This window comes from Oryzias melastigma, linkage group LG20 (genome assembly GCF_002922805.2).
Source record: "Oryzias melastigma strain HK-1 linkage group LG20, ASM292280v2, whole genome shotgun sequence".
Lineage (NCBI taxonomy): Eukaryota > Metazoa > Chordata > Actinopteri > Beloniformes > Adrianichthyidae > Oryzias > Oryzias melastigma.
In genome coordinates this window covers 21,369,705-21,390,685 of record NC_050531.1, presented here as the reverse complement: position 1 = coordinate 21,390,685, position 20,981 = coordinate 21,369,705, and the positions used below count along the sequence as shown (strand labels likewise).

At 41.4% G+C, this 20,981-nt stretch overlaps 1 protein-coding gene across 1 annotated transcript in view; it reads left to right on the top strand.

The window, feature by feature from the left end:
* Nucleotides 1–20,981, top strand: part of scospondin (subcommissural organ spondin) — a 108,708-nt gene that overhangs the window by 47,245 nt on the left and 40,482 nt on the right. Inside the window, exons 46-77 of the mRNA XM_036217530.1 lie at nt 1,122–1,263; nt 1,348–1,518; nt 1,631–1,819; nt 2,303–2,461; nt 2,536–2,700; nt 2,773–2,964; nt 3,808–3,930; nt 5,853–5,982; nt 6,627–6,752; nt 7,968–8,059; nt 8,205–8,402; nt 8,484–8,654; nt 10,051–10,306; nt 10,379–10,425; nt 10,691–10,861; nt 12,739–12,873; nt 13,286–13,422; nt 13,499–13,593; nt 13,669–13,718; nt 13,865–14,035; nt 14,105–14,275; nt 14,348–14,427; nt 14,523–14,692; nt 15,291–15,337; nt 15,422–15,622; nt 15,962–16,132; nt 16,985–17,185; nt 17,278–17,353; nt 17,443–17,663; nt 19,761–19,913; nt 19,997–20,163; nt 20,327–20,472. Coding sequence (XP_036073423.1) covers nt 1,122–1,263; nt 1,348–1,518; nt 1,631–1,819; nt 2,303–2,461; nt 2,536–2,700; nt 2,773–2,964; nt 3,808–3,930; nt 5,853–5,982; nt 6,627–6,752; nt 7,968–8,059; nt 8,205–8,402; nt 8,484–8,654; nt 10,051–10,306; nt 10,379–10,425; nt 10,691–10,861; nt 12,739–12,873; nt 13,286–13,422; nt 13,499–13,593; nt 13,669–13,718; nt 13,865–14,035; nt 14,105–14,275; nt 14,348–14,427; nt 14,523–14,692; nt 15,291–15,337; nt 15,422–15,622; nt 15,962–16,132; nt 16,985–17,185; nt 17,278–17,353; nt 17,443–17,663; nt 19,761–19,913; nt 19,997–20,163; nt 20,327–20,472 — 4,724 coding nt within the window. The remainder of the gene's footprint in view (nt 1–1,121; nt 1,264–1,347; nt 1,519–1,630; nt 1,820–2,302; nt 2,462–2,535; nt 2,701–2,772; nt 2,965–3,807; nt 3,931–5,852; nt 5,983–6,626; nt 6,753–7,967; nt 8,060–8,204; nt 8,403–8,483; nt 8,655–10,050; nt 10,307–10,378; nt 10,426–10,690; nt 10,862–12,738; nt 12,874–13,285; nt 13,423–13,498; nt 13,594–13,668; nt 13,719–13,864; nt 14,036–14,104; nt 14,276–14,347; nt 14,428–14,522; nt 14,693–15,290; nt 15,338–15,421; nt 15,623–15,961; nt 16,133–16,984; nt 17,186–17,277; nt 17,354–17,442; nt 17,664–19,760; nt 19,914–19,996; nt 20,164–20,326; nt 20,473–20,981) is intronic.

The window sequence follows — 20,981 nt, the reverse complement described above, 5'->3', positions numbered from 1 at the left end:
GTTGATGGTTTAATGAAAAATTACATTTTATTTTACAAAAATTGTTCAAACGCAATGCATTGTGGTCTATATTCGCTAATGTAATGAGCATTGAAACACACTGGTTTTTTGCAAAGACTTCTGGGAAATTTCAAAGGCACTCGATTTTGGAATAGCACTAGAAAACGGTGAATATACTACAATAGTGAATAGTGAAGTAATTTGGACATAGCCAAGAGATGATTCTTCTGGGTTGCTGTCAGTAGCAAATACTGATACACACACCTACAGTGTCCTCTAGTGGTTGTGCTGTTTATTACTTTAGGAAAATCATATAAGTTGCACCCAAATATAGTCAAAATATATAAAATATATATATATATATATATATATATATATATATATATATATATATTTATACTGTATATGTAAAAGCATGACTTCTACTCTGAGAAATACAGCATTTATTTCAAAAGTTCCAGAAATAGTCTAAAGCCGGAGTGTCAAACAAACTTTATTTATGTGTGAAGCACTTTTTGTTATAGTCTAAATGAAAAGTGCTATATAAATAAAGTTTGATTTAATTTGATTCGAAACATACAACCCGCAGACTGTAATCAGTTGGTTTAACCCTTCCCATTAATGAAAAGAAAAACCTATAAGTATGTTGAACAAAAAAAGCAAGATTCTAGCTCATTCTTGTAGCGAGGTACGGTTCTTTAAAGAAATTCCACAACTAGGGGAGGCAAATAAATAAACTTAATAAACAATGTAATAATAAGCGATTAGCCTACTATGAAAAAACAACAACAAAGTTACAGATAACAAGTTGACCATAGGTTATTTTGCTATTATGTTATTGGTCCGGCCCACGTAAGATCAGTAAATGTGTCATTACCTGTTGAATGCCACTCCAAAAAAATCCATTGCTTTCAAGTTATTTGTTTTATACAAGTGCAAAAAAAAAGCTATACAAAAAAAGCATAATTTATGTGTCTTTTTATTGCAGCTACGGGCAACAAATCTTATCTCCATTTGTCCCATCAACTCAAGTTTTTTTATTTTTTTTTTTCTGTAAATGATTATTGTGTTTAAATATGAAAACTATCAACTACAAAGCTTTGTTCATAAATGCTGTGCAGGTTTTTGAAGTTCAGATGGTCGGCAGGACACCTGTGACCCAATGGCTTGGCCGGCTGGTCAAAGCTCGCTACATACGCATCGTACCTGTAGAGTTCCGACAGACTTTTTACCTGCGGGTGGAGGTCCTTGGCTGCAGAGAAGGTACAACATTTAAGGAATGTTGTCTAAATGTTGTAACTGACTCTAAAAACCGAAGTTATTAGAATTTTCTCTTTAATTGTGTAGAGGAGCTGCTGACCCCCCCGAGTGTTACCACATCTCACTCTGAAAAAGTGCCGGTGCAGAACTGTAAACCTGGACAGTTTTTGTGTAGACACAGTGGAGAGTGTATTTCCATGTCTGTCCTCTGTGACGGTCAACCCAACTGTAAAGACCATTCAGATGAGATGAACTGTGGTAAGTTTAACACAAATGACCAAACATGTGTCCACTGTGAAAATCTTACATTCATAGTTGGAGTGAATGCATTGCATATTAGTATAATTATTTTCATTTGTGTCCTCTTCAGGCATTACTCCAACTGAAGCCTTTCCCGGGCTACACAATCAGACCATGTACACTGGAAGACCAGGTTACCGTGGGGATACCACCACAGGTTTTCCAGGCTTAGCAACTACTTCTTACCAAGGTGGTTTTCCTGGAGTAGCGACAGATGGAGCCACGGGACCGACCACACTCGAGAACATCACAAGCACAGGTTCTGTTGCACTAGATCAGCTCAAATGTCTTTCATTTCGTCCTTCTCAGTAAAAGCAGATTGCGAATTGTTGCAAATTGTGTTTGAGGTAAAGTGTTTTGAAGAAAATGAGTACTATTCAGTGAGTCTAATAAGGCCTTAGTCAAATGGACTATATGGGTCGGTACTGTGGGCTTTTGGATCATCTGGGCCTATTGAGAGTCAAAGAGAGGAGTGGGCACATCTTAAAGGGAGAGCAGGTAGTTACCTTGAGGCTCATATGACCACCTCAAGTGACATAACTAAAATGAAACAACCCATTGTTGTGTCAAATGTACAGTGAAGTATTTGACAGGTGTTTACGACGTATATGTGATTCTGTCGTAAAGCATCCTTACCGCACTGTACGACAATCTAGATGTTCGTAAGAACTCGGAGGTGATACATAAGTGCCCTCACAATTTACTGAGGGATTTGTTGGTGTTTTATCACCAAATTTCTCAGGCACCACAGCCAGGCCAGCAGTGACCCCTCAGCGCCCCCTAGTGCCAAGCCACTGCTCCCCCAAGCAGTTTTCCTGCACCAGTGGCGAGTGTATTCGTCTGGACCGGAGGTGTAACCTGCAGAGGGATTGTGTCGATGGATCAGACGAAGGGGACTGTGGTAGGTCAATTGAGGGCCACAATTGCTTGACCAAGTAGTTGAAATTTATTGACGAGCTTTCTTTGGTCTCCAAGTGGACTGCATCATGTCACCCTGGACAACGTGGAGTTCCTGCAGCGTGACTTGTGGCCTCGGCTCCTTGTTCCGGCAGAGGGAGATACTAAGGGATGCTCTGCCCGGAGGGTCCTGTGGCGGAGCTCAGTTTGATAGCCGAGCCTGTTTTCCTCGAGCTTGTCCAGGTTTGTGATCCATGCGTCACCTTCTGCACAAACAGCCAGAAATAGCCAGAGTGTGTCTGCCCTCTCTTGTAGTTCATGGTCACTGGTCAGAGTGGTCAGAGTGGTCAGAATGTGATGCTCTGTGTGGAGGAGGTATCAAGACCAGGAACAGAAGCTGCTCCTCCCCACCTCCTAAGAATGGAGGTAGAGAATGCTACGGCATGACCCTTCAGAGTCAGAGCTGCAACAGCCATCCGTGCACCAATGACACCGATGTACAGAGGGGTAAGCCTCACTACATCAAGAGAAACAGAATTGTATCGATAAAAATGCTTTTGTACGTACTGAATACTGTTGTGAAAGTCCAACGGTCTTTTAGAAATCTTCTAAAACTGATAGTGATGTTACTTAAAGTTACAAACTTGTTAAGGTAGAAGTTTATGGGGAATTCTGGACCCTCAGTTGTCATTGAAAAAAACATTTTCTGACTTATCAAAAACTTTTTTGACAACTATGTGTTTGAGACTAGCTTAACTGTTCATTGATTGTGGAGAAATGACAAATATACTGTAATGTAAATGCTGCGAAATACTCAATATAATGTTGACAAAGATAGTTAATACATGTGTTTAATATGGTCTTTGTAGACAATAGTCTCACTTTAGATGTTAATAATTCTTACTAAGTATGTTGTGCTAATAAATATTGAACTAACACCCTATAAACACATTAGTAATGTTTGTTAATATGTTAATAAAGCTTGTTATGGAATCTTATTATTAAGTGTTACAAAATTTCGATTTGCAAACCATGTGCAAATGTTCTGCAGCCTGCTTCCCATCCAAGTAGAGACTGGAAAGTCAACATTTGACAGTCAAATTTCCCTGAAGGTCAATTAGCAAACAAAAAAGTTTTAGTTCATTTAATTTTCTGTAATTTCTTTTTGTACACTAAGATCTGCTGACCGATACAAGTGCTTTTAGTATTTAATTAATTTATTTTCCCTTTGTGGTTAATGGAGAATTGTTTGTTTGAATTAATCAAATAATTTTATTTTGTATTTATGTCTTTTGTAAAATAAAAATAAAATCTAAATGTCTATGTTTCTTTTAATCTTGTGACTGACAGGCTGTGTTGGTGGCATGGTGCTGGTCACTGAGGAAGACTGCCAGACTGGAAGAGTGGATCCCTGTCCCTCTATATGTTCTGATCTCAGCTTGACCAGCAGCTGTACAGCATCATGTGTAGAGGGTTCGTCACCTTTTGTCTTTATTTTTTATCGGGGCAATTTGGCGTTCCTTTAGAATATTTTCATGTCGTGGACTATTAGTACAAATGCCTAAATGTCACTGACAGGCAGACAGCTGGTTCTAAGCATATTTATTAGTTCAGACAGGAACTGACCACCGCTTAAAATCCACAAAGCTAAATCAGGGTCAGACAGGTAGAGGTCATTCACGGGCATGGGATCATCCAAGAAGAGACTGGGGTGGGTCCAGGTGGGGGTCAGGGCAGGCGGCAGGGTTAGAATCAGAAGATCCGGTCCAGATAGAAATGCTCAGTAATGGAGGTAGGGTGGCACAAACAATACTTCGCACTGTCCTGTGGGTGGTTGGCAATTGAGAGGCAGCTGAACAGCATCCAAGAACTGTGTGTTGGGGTTGCTGGGAGATGCAGTGCAGTCAGTACTCTGGAGATAGCTCCCGCCAGTGACCAGAGGGGGAGACAGACCGCTGACTCCTGACACCCATCTCATGCAATAGATGTTCAGAGCATCATTTTCAGTTATGGACATGTAAACTTTAGGAAAGAATCCTCATCCCTTGTTACAGCCATCATTCTGTAAAATACCACGAACAGCTCTAATATACATGCATTTATGTAAAATAATGTACTAGTGAGGCAGTAGGCTATACTTGATGTTTACTTTTTACATACTTTCTATTTTAAGCTTAAAATGTTCCAATTTAGTCTGAAGAAGTATTCAGTATGAGTATACTTTCTACCCTAAATATACATGGTCAATTGTGGCTATACTTGCTGTACTTTTTCATGTAAGTGTAACAAAACAAACTTTAAGTGTACTACTTTTGCTATTTATCCATCTATTACTGAAGTCTGCTGATCTGTTCAGGTTATGTGTCTGTCTGCCAGTCGGTCTGAAGCTAGCTGGCTAGCTAACTATCAATCTATCAGTCAGTTTCTGTATCTGTCGGTTTCTACCTAGTCATATTATTCTATCTTTGTATATGTCTGTCTAATACAGAATTCACATTTACTATGCATATATCCATGAATTTATTAATAACATAGAAATATTCATGATACTAAATGTCCATTAGTTTTAATTTACTAGAACTTTACTATGACACTCATTTGCTAATCAAACTAAATGTTCCATCTCTGAGGGTAGACTTTTTACTTTGTCAGAAGTTTTTTTAAGTGAGAAATGTCCTAAATCTTAAAAAATGTTGATACATTTCTCCATTTTCATAAAAAAAATAAGTTATACATTGTCTAAATACATTATTCTTAGTCAGTCTTAATAAGATAATTTCTTAGTTTCCCTGACTGACTAAACTTTGAAGATTTATCTAGAAATTTCATAGCTCATCTTAGCAGTATTTACTTTGTAATCTGGCTGGAGAAAAACGATTTTGATGATATCATCGGCCTACAATAATCATTAGGAATGGGAAATGAGAAAATGTTGGAAAAGACTCATCAACCACAAAAAATACATTCTAGCAGCTTCAAGATTTTTTTAAAACCCTTTTAGCACAGTCACTACATATTTTTCTTTATCAGATTTTAACACTTGCGTTTAGAATTTTTTTACTTTATACAGTTTGACCTAAACAGCTTATATAGTCGCCTTCTCTTTTATTTTATTGGTATTTCACTTTTCTTCTCATTAACTGTGGCCAAATGGTTGTCAAACTCACTAATGAGCAATGAACACCATTAGCTGAAGAATAGTAAAATAAAGAATGATCACTATTAAAAAATGAAATAAAAATATGCCACAGTAATTCAACATTTTTCGAAATGCTGGTGAATATTTCTTAAATTCCAGTTTTGTCTTAGTTTTTTTACAAAAATAAAATGCTTTATTTCTAGTTCTCTTGTAGATTTACTGAAATAGTTGTAATATATCATCTGTGATTGTGCAGGGTGTCGATGTCCGTCTGGGTTGTACCTTCAGGAGGGTCGCTGTGTGAATTCCAGTCAGTGTGGATGTCAGTGGAACGGCAAAACGCTCCAACCAGGACAGCGGATCAAGAGAGACCAGTGTACCACCTGGTGAGAGGCTGTCAGGTTAAGCTTTTGTGGACCCAAAATACGACAAACCCAGAAGTTCAAGAAACCAGATTTATTAAGTCTTTGTCTTCGGGGCCTCCTGGCGTAGAACAATGCAGCCAATACACGGACATGGGATGAGGAGAACAGGCTGTAGAGACGGAGTGGAGTCCTCTGAGAGCAAAGGGAAGGCGTGGCTCCAAACACAAATGTTAATGAGAAGAGGGAAAGCCAGGAGGGCGAGGAACTCAGGAAGTTGAGGTTCAGTGACTTGTTTTTTAGTCCAAATAATAATCACCAGAGGCACCATGAGGACTGGAGCAGATGCAGGAACACAGGCTGGCTTGAGTAGGGCAGGCAGGCAGGCAGGCAGGCAGGCAGGCAGGCAGGCAGGACAGAATTTTGCTGGCAACAGAGTGGGTGAGTGCTTGCAGTGCAACGATCCAGCAAGGGTGAAAGGCAGAGGCAGAGCTTTATAGGAACAGTCACAGGTGGAGGGAATCAAATGATTAGCAGCAGGGCAGCTGCTGCCATGACAGAGGCAGAAACCAGGCCGCCATGCTTTGCTGTAGAATGCTGCTGCTGTTCGTGGTTAGCTTTATTCATTAATAAAAGTCATTATGGATCATTCTTCTCTGAGCCACCAGCATCTGCAAAGATGGACAAGTCATCTGTGACCCGCCTACCTGCCAGGTCACCTGCAGCTGGTCAGCATGGTCACAGTGGTCGCCATGTGACGTCAGCTGTGGCGTAGGACTTCAGCAACGCTACAGGTAAGGTTCTTGTTTTCCGTTTTCTATCACCTGTAGAAGTCCCAAATGTTTGCACAGTGATCTTAGAGGCTAAGGACAGGTGGGCCTGCTCAGTCTGTGGATGGATCACCGCCTGAGACTGACAGGTGCTGACAGTTACTGAAACCACATGGGGACACTTTCCAGTGCGTTTTCTGAGCCACTCCCAAAGTTCAAGTATATGTAGATGAAGGGTCTCAAACTGGCGGTCTGTGGACCCCAAGACGATATTTTGTTGCCCCCACTTTAATATGAAAGTTTAATGTTTGTGTGGTGTTTTCTATGAAGAGCACTTTTACAGTGCTGTGTGCAGAGTTAACGATTCCAACCAATCAGGGTGGGATGTATAACTCTTGGGGGTGTAATATTGACTGGTCTTGAAGCAGGGAAACGTTTAGGGCAGGAAACCTGTCACACCCCCTCCCCAGACCACATTAATGAGATCCTAACTTTTTTTTCACTATTTTCATGTAATTTTCTCAACACGTACAACACTGTATGTGGTTACATTTGTGCCAAAAATACGTTTTTGCTTCCACTGTCTATGACACGTTAATTGAACATTTGTTCATGTCTGCTGTGTACTACTAAACAATATCTTCTGCATGTCCACACTTCTTTGATAATAGCTTTGGATTTGCTTTGTGATGTATCAGCTTAATACTTTACATTTGCTTTTGTCGTTGGATCTCGTCATCAGAAAAGTCCCTAGCAACAGTTACTAGCATCGTTAGCTCCTGTCCTTCACAGAACAAACACAAGATATTGCTTAATAGTACATAGACATGAACAAATGTTAAATAAACTTGTTCAGTAGACATAGACAATGGACCGAAAATATGTACAGTTTTTGTCACGGTTGGGAAATCAAGAGGAAACCCAGTTGCAGGGAAGAATCACAAGCACATGAAAGGAATAGTCCAAGGCTTTAATTTACATTAGCCATGTAACACAACTCACAGGACCAAGACAACAGGCCTGGAAACAAAACGAGCCGACACTGAGGGCTGTGGTGTAGACAGTGGACAAAACAAACATGTTTTTGGCACAAATGGAACCACATACAGCACAGCCTCAGCCATACTCAGCTTACGCATGTTACAGGGGGATGTTTGTGGTGACCCCTATATGTATATGTGTGTGTATATATATATATATATGTATATATATATATATATAATTCACGTGTCTCTTCAGGTCACCAGTGAATCCTCCAGAGTCGGTCAGAGTCCAGCTCTGTCCTGGAGACTCCTCAGAGGCTCGGAGCTGCTCCAGCCCATGCCTCCCAGGTACATCAATCCACATCTGCTTAGTTATCAATTCATTTTACGTCTTAGGATTTGTACTACACATATAAACTTTGACTGGTTGTCCAGTGGAGTGTTGGTTATGGAGGTAAAGGGAGAGGAGTTGCTCTGATGTTTCATCGTTCAGTCCTTTCAGACGGCGTGTGGACTCAATGGAGCGGCTGGTCAGAGTGCAGTAAAACGTGTTTCAGTCACGTGGATGACGTTGGAATCAGACGCCGATTTCGTAGCTGTAGCTATGTGTCGCTGAACCACACACACAACCCAGTTCTCTGTGATGGAGACAAAGAGGAGCAGGAGCCCTGCAACACCGTGCTGTGTCCAGGTACCCCACACGGAGGCGCAGGAACGGGTACGGGGGTCTAGAAGTCTGGAACGCTAACAGCAGGGGTGTACTTTCTTTCAGTGCATGGTTCTTGGTCACCTTGGTCGCCTTGGTCTCAGTGTTCCTTGGAGTGTGACTCTGGGGTTCAAACAAGGATGAGAGTCTGTGGCTCACCAGCACCACAGCATGGAGGCAGCAGCTGCCCGGGGCCGCACATCCAGACTAAAGACTGCAACTCCCAGCCCTGCTCCGGTACTGCTTTGTACACTTAATACATCACAATGGGGGATTCGGTTTGGATCTGTAGACATATAAAAGACCAAATAAACTCTTCAAAATGTGATTTTGGCTAAACCTAAATTAAGCATGAATTATCATAACAGAAAAATTAGTTTGGAAAGAAAAAAGGTTGTGTAATTTCAGATAAACTAATCCACATTGATGAACATTGTATCAAAAATACCTAAAAGTGCCTAAAACTTCCCTCCTGATTCATAATACTTCTATTGGGGTGAATGTTATTTAGGTAACACCATTGTCTGTATTATATATGAGAACTGGTCACAGCGAGTGTGATGTCATCCACAGAAAATGACTTACCTTCAGCACCAACCAAATAAAGTCAATTCATTATTTGCAAAATGGATTTGAAAAAGATCGTATGTGTGATGTAGGAAATACAATCAGTGGTCCATGAGCTCGCTGCTCCGCTCTTCCGTTCATCATTTTTGTTGTTCCAGTCATGTTAGGTTAGGATTGTAAGGGACTGGAAACTAGCGGGAGAGAGTTTACACAGAGTGCTCTAAAAAAGAGGGAGGGGAAAGGGGCTTCTCAACACCAACAGTCCCGCCCACAACTCAAAGGGAAATTTCCAATGATTTCCTGTCGTTCTGCAGAAACTATGTCCTATAAAACAACAGTTAAAAAAAATGTCTAAATGGATACGATTTCATAAAAGATCAAAACTTGACTGAAGTGAGACTTTAGATACACGTACAATAAGCGCTTCTTACTGTATTTTCCAGAGTATTTTCATAGTTTACCCAGAGGTGCGACTTATACTTAGGAGCGTCTTATATGTGTGTTTTTTTATTTTTTAGAATCAAAAGGATTATATATTAGTAATTTTCTCAGTAAATACTGGTTGACCTTTAACGGTTGTTCCTTCTAACAACCATTAGAGGGCGCCACATTGGAGTATAAGAATTTGCTTCTGACAGTGGCAGAAGAAGTGATGTAGGAGAAAAAATGGAAGAGAATTTGAATGTTTTCCTCTTAAACTTGGATATTTTTCTCATAGAGATCAAATTATTCTTATATTTCTTTCTTTATTTATTTTTTTATCTACATCTGCTTGGCAGATTTGTTCTGAAATTTTCTCCTTAAAATACGACTTAGTCCAGAGCAACTTATATATCATTTTCTTCTTCTTGATTAGACATTTTTTGCTCATGCGACTTATACTCCGGAAAATATGGTATTAAATTGGTTATCCCTTAATTATTGGAAGATAGACAAAATATTGGTGCCCCTAAAAAATTGCTTTTTTTGTGATAATGTTATGCTATGTCCTCATGGTTGCATAGTTACAGAGTTTTCTTTCACTCAGACTTTGTTTTGTGTGTCTGTGTCTTGTGGTTCTCCTCAGGTGTGTGTCCAGAGGGCATGGAGTACATGACCTCAGCAGACTGCGAGGCTCAGGGAGGGGCATGTCCGCGGGTGTGTTTGGATATGACCTCCTCGGAGGTTCAGTGTGCCACAGTCTGCTATGATGGCTGCTACTGCGCTCCAGGGTTCTACCTGTTCAACGGCAGCTGTGTTCCACTGGCACAGTGCCCCTGTTATCACATGGGGGAGGTGTATCCAGCGGGAGCCACTCTGCCTGCAGATGCTTGTAACACCTGGTATGTGGTCACAACTCCAGCCCCACAAAAATAAAAATGTGGGTTCACCCTCCTGCCTCTTATCTTAAACAGCACCTGTGTCAATGGAACCATGGGGTGTGGGAGCGTTTCCTGTCCAGGTGAGGCTTTGAAATGTATAGATTTTTAGAGATTCTATGTTGAATTTACTTTCCAACTCCAGAAAACATCTTCTTGAACAACCCAAAGCTATTGAGCCTAATGACATTAACAGCTTTGGGAAACTTTCCTCAAATTTTGACCTGATGCCACCATATCTTTCAGTTTATCCCTCCCTCCTCTTGGAGGTAGAAGTATCATTAAGCCCACTGACCCAAGTAAGAAAAAATTCATTTTGGATTTACAAAACTGTCTTCTGGGTCTCAGTGGACTGTGGATGGAGCAGCTGGACACAGTGGAGCTCCTGCAGCCGGACGTGTGATGTCGGAGTACGCAGGAGGTACCGATCCGGAACGAATCCTCCTCCTGCATTTGGAGGTCGTCCCTGCAAAGGAGTTAGGGTCGGGATCGACACCTGCAGCATTGAACCGTGCCTCGGTAAGAGGGATTTATTGCTTTAAAGCAGGGGTGTCAAACTCAATCGCACAAGGGGCCAAAATTCACTGCCGGTCGAGGGCCGAACAGGATAAACATTTATTGAACACATCAAACTACTAATAAATTTTACATTTTAAAAATGTAACTTTTCAAACAAAAATATTATTAAAAACAGACTTTAACCTCATTATCAACTTAAGCCTTAAATAACTTTCAAAATTTTGCTCTCCATAATATATTCTGTAAAAATGTCAAGAGTTTGAAATAAAGCCAAAAATCTTCAAATTTCTTTACTTGTATGTCATTTTACTAGGGGTGTAAACAATAACACATTAAAACACATGATTAATCAAAAATAATTAACACGTTAATATGTATTAACACAACTTAATCTAAGAAACAGTCCTTCACTTTAACTCGGCGGTTCAGGCTTCCACGGCGTGCGTTAAAACATGTCCTCGGGTATTATCCTGCTTATACCATGATCACTTGCAAAAGAAATAAATATTCAGTCATTTTTTAGTACTGTATTCTTGCTATTTTTGTGGTTTAGATTTTTTTTTTTTCTCAAAAAGTGGACGATTTTATCTGTGGTCTGGTGCCATATTGTACAAATAAATTTTAAAACATTGTGATTAATTCCAACACAAAAGTGCGATTAATAAAAAAAAATGTTGTAATCATTTGAACGCACTAATTAATATTAAATGTTCTAAATGTAGAGTTTCGTGTGTGATCTTATATTGTGATTATTCACAGATAATAAGTGGTCAGCAAATACTGTCAATAAAAAAAACTAGAGCAATTAATCGCGATTAGTTTTTTCCAGGTTTGCGATTAATTTGTTAATTTTTTGTTTCAATTGATTTCCGGCCTTACATTTTACGTAAAAAAATAAACATATAAATATCCCAAAAGATTGTTCTCTCCATAAAATATATCCTGTCATAATTACCGTATTTTCCGGACTATAAGTTGCTATTGAGTATAAGTCACAGGAGTCAAAAAAATGCATAATGAAGAAGAAAAAAACATATATAAGTCGCTCTTGAGTATAAGTCACATTTTTAAGAGAAAATTCCAACATTTATGAACAAATTCAACAAGCCTGACACCAAATGCGATTTATACGTCAAGTTTGAGTCCGCTGTCCTCATTGCGTCGGGAGAAGCTATCTTTTAGCCTCATCACTACATGATGGACTGTACATCTTGTTTAAATTACATGGAAGATACTGATGATGTATAGAGGTTAAGTTATTTATTTTAAAGAGCTCTACAAAAGCATCTATGATCACATCTCCATTCTGGGTTCATGAGATCATTCAGTCTTTTTCTTTTTCTTACAGCGATGGTTACCTTCTAGCCTGCATGAGCTGCATCTGAATGACGGTGTTTCTAGCTGCTCTTCTGTTTGTTTGTCTTTGCTGTCCCACATTATTCCAAGTAGAGAAAAATAAAAACTATACTAATAATGTCTCAATGCAAATAAGAAAAACATCATAACGTTCATGAGGAGAACGATCAGATTCTCAGCCATGTTTGTTTTGGACGACACTTCTTCTTCTGCAGTTCTGGGAGTTCTGGCATCAGCAAATATATAACAAATAACAAATATATGAGCCTATTTTTGTTTTTAAAAAATGACAAATAAGTGAATACAAGTCACACCCCTGGCCAATCTAGTAAAAAAACCTACGACTTATAGTTTGGAAAATATGATATATGAGATAATACCAGGATGTTAATAATAAAAATAATAAAGAAGAATATAAAATGATCTAGAGGGCTCCCACCCTTGACTTTGACACATGTGATATAAAGCCTCTATTTTTTGGACTTTATCAATTGTGTTACTCTGTTGTAATGTGTTGGAAGGTGTAAAGGAGCCGTGGACTCCGTGGTCAGAGTGTTCGGTCACATGTGGGGGAGGATACAGGACTCGAACCCGTGGGCCCATCCGAATCCACGGCACTGCTCAGCAGTTCAGCGCCTGCAACCTGCAGCCCTGTGGTACTTCCTTCACTGCTAGTACTTCATAAAACATGTTTCTTCAAGGGTGTTTTAGAGATGGTTTGTGCTCTCACCTGAATCCTAGAATGTTGTAGTTCAAATCCCAACTGGGACCTTTCTGAGTGGAGTATGCATGTTGTCCAAAAAGAGTCCATAGATTGATTGATCAATCTAAATTGCCCCAAGGCGGACTGCCAACCTGTTCAGGTGTCTTCGCCTAACAGAAGCTGGGTTGGCTCTAACATGGATTCATCAGATTCTGTAATTGCAGAAACTTAGTATTGGACTCCAGCCCATCATACGGTGTATGGTTCAGATGGTGTTTTAATGCATCAGGTGGTGCATTTGTGCTCGAAAATGAAACATTTTTCCTTTTGTAACACTGCCTAACTGTAGTTTTGTGTTCCGTCAGATGAGGGCAGGTTCTGTCCGGTGGGTCAGGAGTGGAAGCAGTGTGTGAGGCGACCGCAGTCATGTGCTGACCTCACTATGAGCCTCAGCAGTAGCTGCTCCCCGGGATGCCAGTGTCCACACGGGACTTTCCTTCAGGTGTATTTCAGGGCATCACATAGAATATTTTTTTTAAATGTTGACCTAAAAGTCTCACAGATCTTGTGTTTCCAAGGATGGCGTGTGTGTGATGGAATCGGAATGCCGCTGTCACGTTGATGGAGTTCAGTACAAGCCTGGAGACACTGTCCACCAAAACTGCAATAACTGGTAGGAGCAGCGAGTCTGTTCTGGAGTCGTGTGAGGCGTTGTAGCAACTCTTGTTGTGTTTGTGGAACGTTTCAGTACCTGTGAAAGAGGCAGGCTGGTTCAGTGCTCACAAGTCAATTGCAGCGGTAAGAACAGCCAACGACACATCTAGTATTTTATTTACTTATTCTTGATGTAAAATCTAGTCTCAATAAAACCAGGAAAGAGTAAAAAGGATTTTGAAGTTCCTTTTGAGGTCATTTGATGGTACAAACACACTAACTCTGTACAGTTGAGGGTCAGTGGTCGGAATGGACTCCTTGGGGCCAGTGCTCTCTTTCCTGTGGGTCGGGTCTTCAGTCTCGGTACCGGTTCTGTACCAGTCCTAAGAGTTCAGGCAGTGACCTCCCCTGTCTTGGTCCTCACCGCCATGACCAAGTCTGCATCCTCACCCCGTGCGACCGTAAGTTCAGAACTTTCCGGATGCTGGTCTGTGGGAGGCTTGCAGTCAAACGCTGATGGATCTCTCCAGGTGACGGAGGCTGGAGTCAGTGGAGTAATTGGACCGAGTGCACCAAGTCATGTGGTTGGGGCATCAAGAGCCGCAGAAGAGAATGTGACAGTCCAACTCCAGAGGGGGAGGGAAATTACTGCGAGGGTCTTGTAACTGAAGTCGCTCCCTGTAACACGGATCACTGTCCCGGTGAGTGTGGCTCCTGCTGCAGCAGGACTTGATCCACCTCCTCCAGTCCCTCTGACTTGTTCTGTTCTCTAGTTTCTCCCTGCTCCGAGGTTCCCGGAACTGCCTTCAGCAGCTGTGGGCCGTCCTGTCCGCGATCCTGTGACGACCTGGCAGTGAGTATATCCAAGACGCTACTCGTTGAATGTCTGATAAAGCTTAAACAAGTGGGCGGGTTCGGCTTTAACCAATGACCCTCTCCGTCCCTCAGCACTGTGAGTGGAAGTGTGAGCCGGGGTGTTACTGCACAGAGGGAAAGGTCCTGTCTCTCAATGCCACAGTCTGTGTGGCTCGAGAGAGCTGTCCTTGCTTGGACCTCAACACTGGACACCGGCTGGAACCAGGAGAGATGACCCGCGCCCGGGACGGATGCAACAACTGGTCAGAAGGAGAAACAATGAACGCACAGACAGAACTGGACTATTCAGAACTTTTGAGGTCTTCTTTGAGAGATGTTGCATTTTGGGGGGCAAGAAGATTTTTCTAATCTGACATGATACACCCCTCCCCCAACAAACACATAAATGTCACCTTTAAAAATCTTAAAGACACACTCCAATGAAGGTGTTTTAACATGTGCTTGGAGAATTTTTCTCATGATGGAGGACAAACAATTAAGATTAAAAATAGATCCATGAACGTCTTTGTTTTCCTCGTCTGAGCTAGAACATGGATCAAAAATCTTGCACCGCCAATGTTAGCTTGCGGTCATGAGGGGCTGTAAGCTCGCGGGCTGGACTGTAAACAAATGCATGATCAGATACAACGGAGGGTTACTTTCATGGCAGGACTCCCGCCAACAACTCAGATTTCTGGTGAACTACTGTGCTCTGCAGAAAATACGTCTTTAAAAAAACAAACAAACAAAAAACATTTAGGCTAAAAACAGCATAATCATAATTAAAAGACCAGTAAGAATGATTTCACTATAGATCGTTCTGACAGAACACCAGTCTAAAAGAGTAACTTTGTGTTTCAGCACATGTGTTGATGGAAGGTTTAACTGCACAAGAGAGACCTGCCCAGGTAAGACAATTACCCCGAAAACCTCTTAAAACAAAAAAAGTCTAGCAACTGTCAGCTTTTTATTGCCCTACTGTGTTTTTGTAGCTTCAGGGGGCTGGTGTGAGTGGTCAGAATGGACTTCCTGTTCCAGAACCTGTGGGGCGGAGCTGGTGTCCCGCTACCGGAGCTGCAGCTGTCCTGAGCCCAGAGCTGGAGGGGAGCGCTGTCCTGGAGAGCAGGAGACGCACAACGGGGTTGGGGTCCAGATTCAGAGGCAGCCCTGCCCCGTCATCACCTTCTGTCCAGGTAAAGTCTGAGCGCTTCAGCGCCGTCATGAAGAAAAGGTCATCACGGTGGTTGAGTCAAGAACCAAATCCACACTAACGTAAAACTTTAATTCAGTAGTCTGTTTCTTAAAATGTCATGTTTTATATTTAATGACCAAAACATTTTTGTGGCTAGAACAAGAACTCCTCTGTGGGATGTGTGTATTCTCCTATCAACCGTTCATTTATATTTAAGTAGAAGTAAATGTTTTTCAGTCACTGTTTTAATGTGACTCTTTACTGTCTTGAGTTTTGTTGAAGAGCGTCATCTTTGTGCAGGTTTTTAATTTTTTTTCATTTCTTCCTGTTTCTGTTGTAGTTCATGGCTCCTGGAGTTCATGGTCAGAGTGGTCAGAGTGCGATGCCTGCTCGGGTTCATCCACTCGCACCAGGGAGTGCAGCAGTCCTCCTGCTAGATTCAGAGGTCTGCCCTGTCTGGGAGAGAGGAGGCAGAGCCGCGGTTGCCATGACAACACCACTGTCTGCTCAGGTATGCGTGAGGTGTCCATAATGCTAGTCGGCTTTAGGTTACTAAAAAAATCCATCCATCATCCATCAATCCATCCATCATCCATTATCCATCCATCCATCCATCAATCATCCATCCATCTATTCATCCATTAACCATCCATCCATCCATCCATCCATCAATCATCCATCCATCAACCATTATCCATCCATCCATCCATCCATCAATCCATCCATCATCCATCCATCCATCCATCATCCATCCATCCATTATCCATCCATTATCCATCATCCATCCATCCATCCATCACCCATTATCCATCCATCCATTGATCCATCATCAATCCATCCATCCATCCACCCATCCATCATCCATTATCCATCCATCATCCATTATCCATCCATCCATCCATCCATCCATCAATCCATCCATCATCCATCCATCCATCCATCAATCATCCATCCATTATCCATCCAAACATCTATCTAAACATCCATCCATTTCCCCATCATCCATCCATCCAAACATAATCCATCTATCCATTTATCCATCATCCATTAATCATCCATGCATCCATCCAAACATCCATCCAAACATCTGTCCATCCATCCATCCATCCATCCATCCATCCATCCATCCATCCATCCATCCATCCATCCATCAATCCATCATTTTTCCAAACTCTAGACTTTTGGGGTCACAAATTGTTGCTTCAGAGATTTATAAGACAAAATTGTTATCAGTTTTTCATCTAACCTGGTTCTATCTTCCGTGTCTGACCAGGTTTTTTTACTTTACATTTTTTTGTGCACGCCATTACACAGCAAGCACAGTTTTTACACAACCTCTCACAAACCTGCATGTTTCTTATAGACTGCATTGCAGGTCAGCAGGAGTGGTTTTGTGGGAAACCTTGTCCTCGTTCCTGCTCCGATCTCCATGGTGACACCGAGTGTCTGGACCCTCCCCTCTGCGCCCGCTCCTGTGGTTGTCAGGGCGATGCTGTCCTGCAGGACGGAGTGTGTGTGGCCAGGGAGGAGTGCCAGTGCAAATACCACAACAATTCTGTCAACGGTTTGCATAAAAATAAAAATACATAGCATAAACATCTGTATTATCACTGAAGGAACATACTAAATGCTGATCCTTTGTATGCATCTGTGCAGGTGGTGAGAAGTTCACCAATGCATCATGGGTTTTTGTAAGTCCAGGAGACGTCATCAGCAACGACTGCAAAAACTGGTCATTTCTACAAACTTTGTCACACATCAACATAATCTCTTAGAGTCGCTCATCTCATTTAAATTTCTTTACTTTCTGTTTTCTCTCAGCTCCTGTGAGGCGGGGTTTATGCGTTGCCAGTCTTTTCCTGCTTGTCATGTTGACGGCGGCTGGGGTCAATGGGCAGCATGGAGTCCATGCTCGCTCTCCTGTGGTACCGGACTCCAATCCAGGAGACGCTCGTGCAACAATCCGGCTCCTCAGGGGGGCGGGAGAGGTTGTGTGGGAGCAGCGGAGCAGACGAAAGACTGCAACACTCAAACCTGCAAAGGTAACCAAGTGCTAGAAAACCTGCACTTTGAAAGCCTGCCTCATTAACTGACCAAGTTTCCAGTTGACATGAATGGTCAAAGACAAATACTTACATAATGCTCTGTCACTTTCTTGTAAGAACAGCTTTACAGTCACAGTCCTGAAAATGTGAACAGGAGTGCTTTTGTGAGATTTTGATTGAAAGATGTGACTCGGCAACCTGTCAAATTTCAGATATTTAAATTTGGGCTGCTCCGCCCATTTCACCCATCGCTCATATTGCGCTGCAGAACTTCAGATCGCCTCAATTTGCATCTTAACCATTGACTCTGCTGTGCGAATCACAGTCAGTGTGAATGCATCTTAACACTGGTGACAACCTGTAACCACCAGCAGCAATCTGGAGTTCAGTGCCACGGACACTTCGACACAAAGGTCAGGGCGGCAACCGAACCTGCACACTTATATATCATGACAGATGGAGAAAGTATTGAACAAGGACTGGAGCTTTTAAAATTTAGCATAAAAGTGTTTAAAATGTAAGGACATTTGGATTATTTCCCCAGAAACTTCCTCCAGTCCGGTCCATGTACTCATACTTTTTCCAAATCCCTTTAATGTTCATGGTGTTGCTGGAGCCTATCCAAGCAACTGTTGGGTAAAGCCGGGGTATCCCCATTGACTGTATAAGTAGGAACTGGACGTAACAAGTGTTGAGGTCTCTCATAGGAATGCAGTACTTCCAGCCCTCGTGAATTCAGGCCAGAGCCTTCGCTATCACTTCCTGATACGTCTACCGCCATATTTCAACCGATTGGCACCCATCAACAGCGACTAGTCTAAGGTCTGAGTCACGTGTGTGAATGTCTTTGTATGAATGGGACTTTGATTGTAAAGTGCTTTGGATCTTAAAGGAAGGTAGTTAAATGTTAGATATTTATACGCTATGTACTTTTTGGAGGACTGAGGTCTTTGTTTTAGACCAGGAGTCTGCAACCATGAACACTTAAAGAACCATTTGAGTCGATTTCTCACTGACTACAACTCACTTTGAGCCACAAAGTCTTACTTTACCATTTTGTAAAAGAAGACTCAGATTTGTATTTATGTTTTTGTTACGATTTTGATTAATATAATGGAACTGTTGATTTTGGGGATATTTAAAACGCAAACAATAAAGAAATTAGCTTTTTTTTTAATTATGTTTATAACTCTATAACAGAGAGTCATGTGACTTCCTTTCAAAATAAATTACGCCCTGTACCTTATAGAATCGTTTCATGTGGAATGTAGTAGCTGGGAGTAAAATCCAGACAAAAACAAACAAGCAAAAACTGTTTATTTTACCAATTGTGATGCATCTAACAAACCAGAATTAAATCAGAGCTAACTGATTGATTGATTGATTGATTGATTGATTGTGAAATAGTGACTGTAGATAATATCTTGCATGATTTTATTTGTGACAATAAGAAAAATTGAAAGTTATGGTCGAATTGTATTGTATTGTTTGTATTACTGGATAAAAACATAAAGCGATAGGCTTAAGCATTTGCTTATTACTATCCCCTTTTAAACATGTATTTGTTGAATTCAACAACTTTTTTCATCACAAAGGGAGATTGTATTGTTTTTTATTGTCTTTTTTGCTTTGTAAAGTTTTTTTTTACATGTTTAAAATAAATCTAAAATCTAAAGTGACCCTTGCCCCATTTTTCGGATCATCAACCACATTAGAAATCCCTGGATTTATTAAAAAAAAAAAAAAATCAAACATCCTCCAATGGATTTTCTGTGGTAAACAGCGCTCCGTTTTAGTACGACTTTAATAAACTAAGAAGCCATATTGCTTGATGGATTGTTAGAGCATTGTGGGTAATGTAGTCAGGTGATTGGTGGAATGATGCAAACTTTGCTTCAACTGTTTATGAAGTTTTGCTTGATTTACCTTGCAGTCCAAAAAATATCTTATACAAATCAACATTTTTTTTAACCATGGAGCCACAAAGAAGGGTTTGAAGAGTCACATGTGGCTCTGGAGCCACAGGTTACAGACCTCTGTTTTAGACCAAGAGTATCAATTATGTTATATATCTCTGTCTGTCTTCACCTTAAGACTCGGTGGAACCATGGCGTTCCTGGTCTCAGTGGTCAGAGTGTTCGGTCAGCTGTGGCGGGGGTCAGCAGTCCCGCTTTCGTCTCTGCAGCTCTCCTCCTTGCCACGGCTTGAGTCGCCAGAGCAAAACCTGCAACATCCAAGTGTGTCTGGGTGAGAAAGTGCTGTTCAGTTTCAGTTCTTTCGTGGTTGTAAACTGCATGCTGGAGTTCGACGTGTTTTCATTTCCTGTGCAGACGTGGGCTGCCCCCCCGGCAGGCTGTACAGGGAGTGCGAGCGTGGGGAGGGCTGTCCCTTCAGCTGCGCTCAGGTCAGCGGCAGGGAGGGCTGCTACTCTGACGGCTGTGAGGAGGGCTGTCACTGCCCGCTGGACACCTACCAACACCGGGGCCTCTGTCTGTCGGTGCGTCCTCACCTCCACTGTTTCTTTGCTGCAACACAAACAGAATTTGTCTATCATTGGGAAAGTGTTTTTTTTTCCAGTTGTAGATGAATTACAAGTATTGTTAAAATACGTGAGAGGTTATGATAGCAAAACTGACCCTTGTGTGATGTGTGGCTTCCAGGAGTGTCCATGTCTGGTGGACAAACAGTTCCTGTCTGCTCTGCAGAGGTTTTCTGCTCCAACCCCATCATCTCTGCTTTTCCATAATATCTCAGAGGGAATGGAGGTCCAGAATGGAGAGACGGTTATGCATGAATGCAGCTCCTGGTAAGCAGAAAATGTCCACAGCAGGGGTGTCAAACTTATCACACAAGGGGCCAAAATCCAAATCACACCTTAGGTCACGGGCCAAACAGGATAAACATTTATTGAACACTCTAAAACTACATTTTTAACACTTTAAAAACGTAACTTTTTAACATAACTATGAACTAGTGTGAATGCTGTAAGCTGAATTTGTCTGGCGGAAAATGCTGAAGCTGATAGCCAGTTAAAATATTAGCTAAATGCCACATTAGTCTAAAAAAACTTATGTTAGCCAAAACAGCTAGCACGTAGCTGAAATATTAGCTAAACTCCAAAATAGCCAAAAAAAATCTTGGTAAATGCCAAAATAGTCCAACGCATGTGAATACTGTAAGCTGAATTTGGCCGTTGAAGATGCTGAAATTGATAGCTGAAAACACTGAAGTTAAAAGCTGAAAACACGGAAGGTAATAGCTGAAAACACTGAAGTTAATAGCTGAAAACGCTGAAGTTAATAGCTGAAAACACCG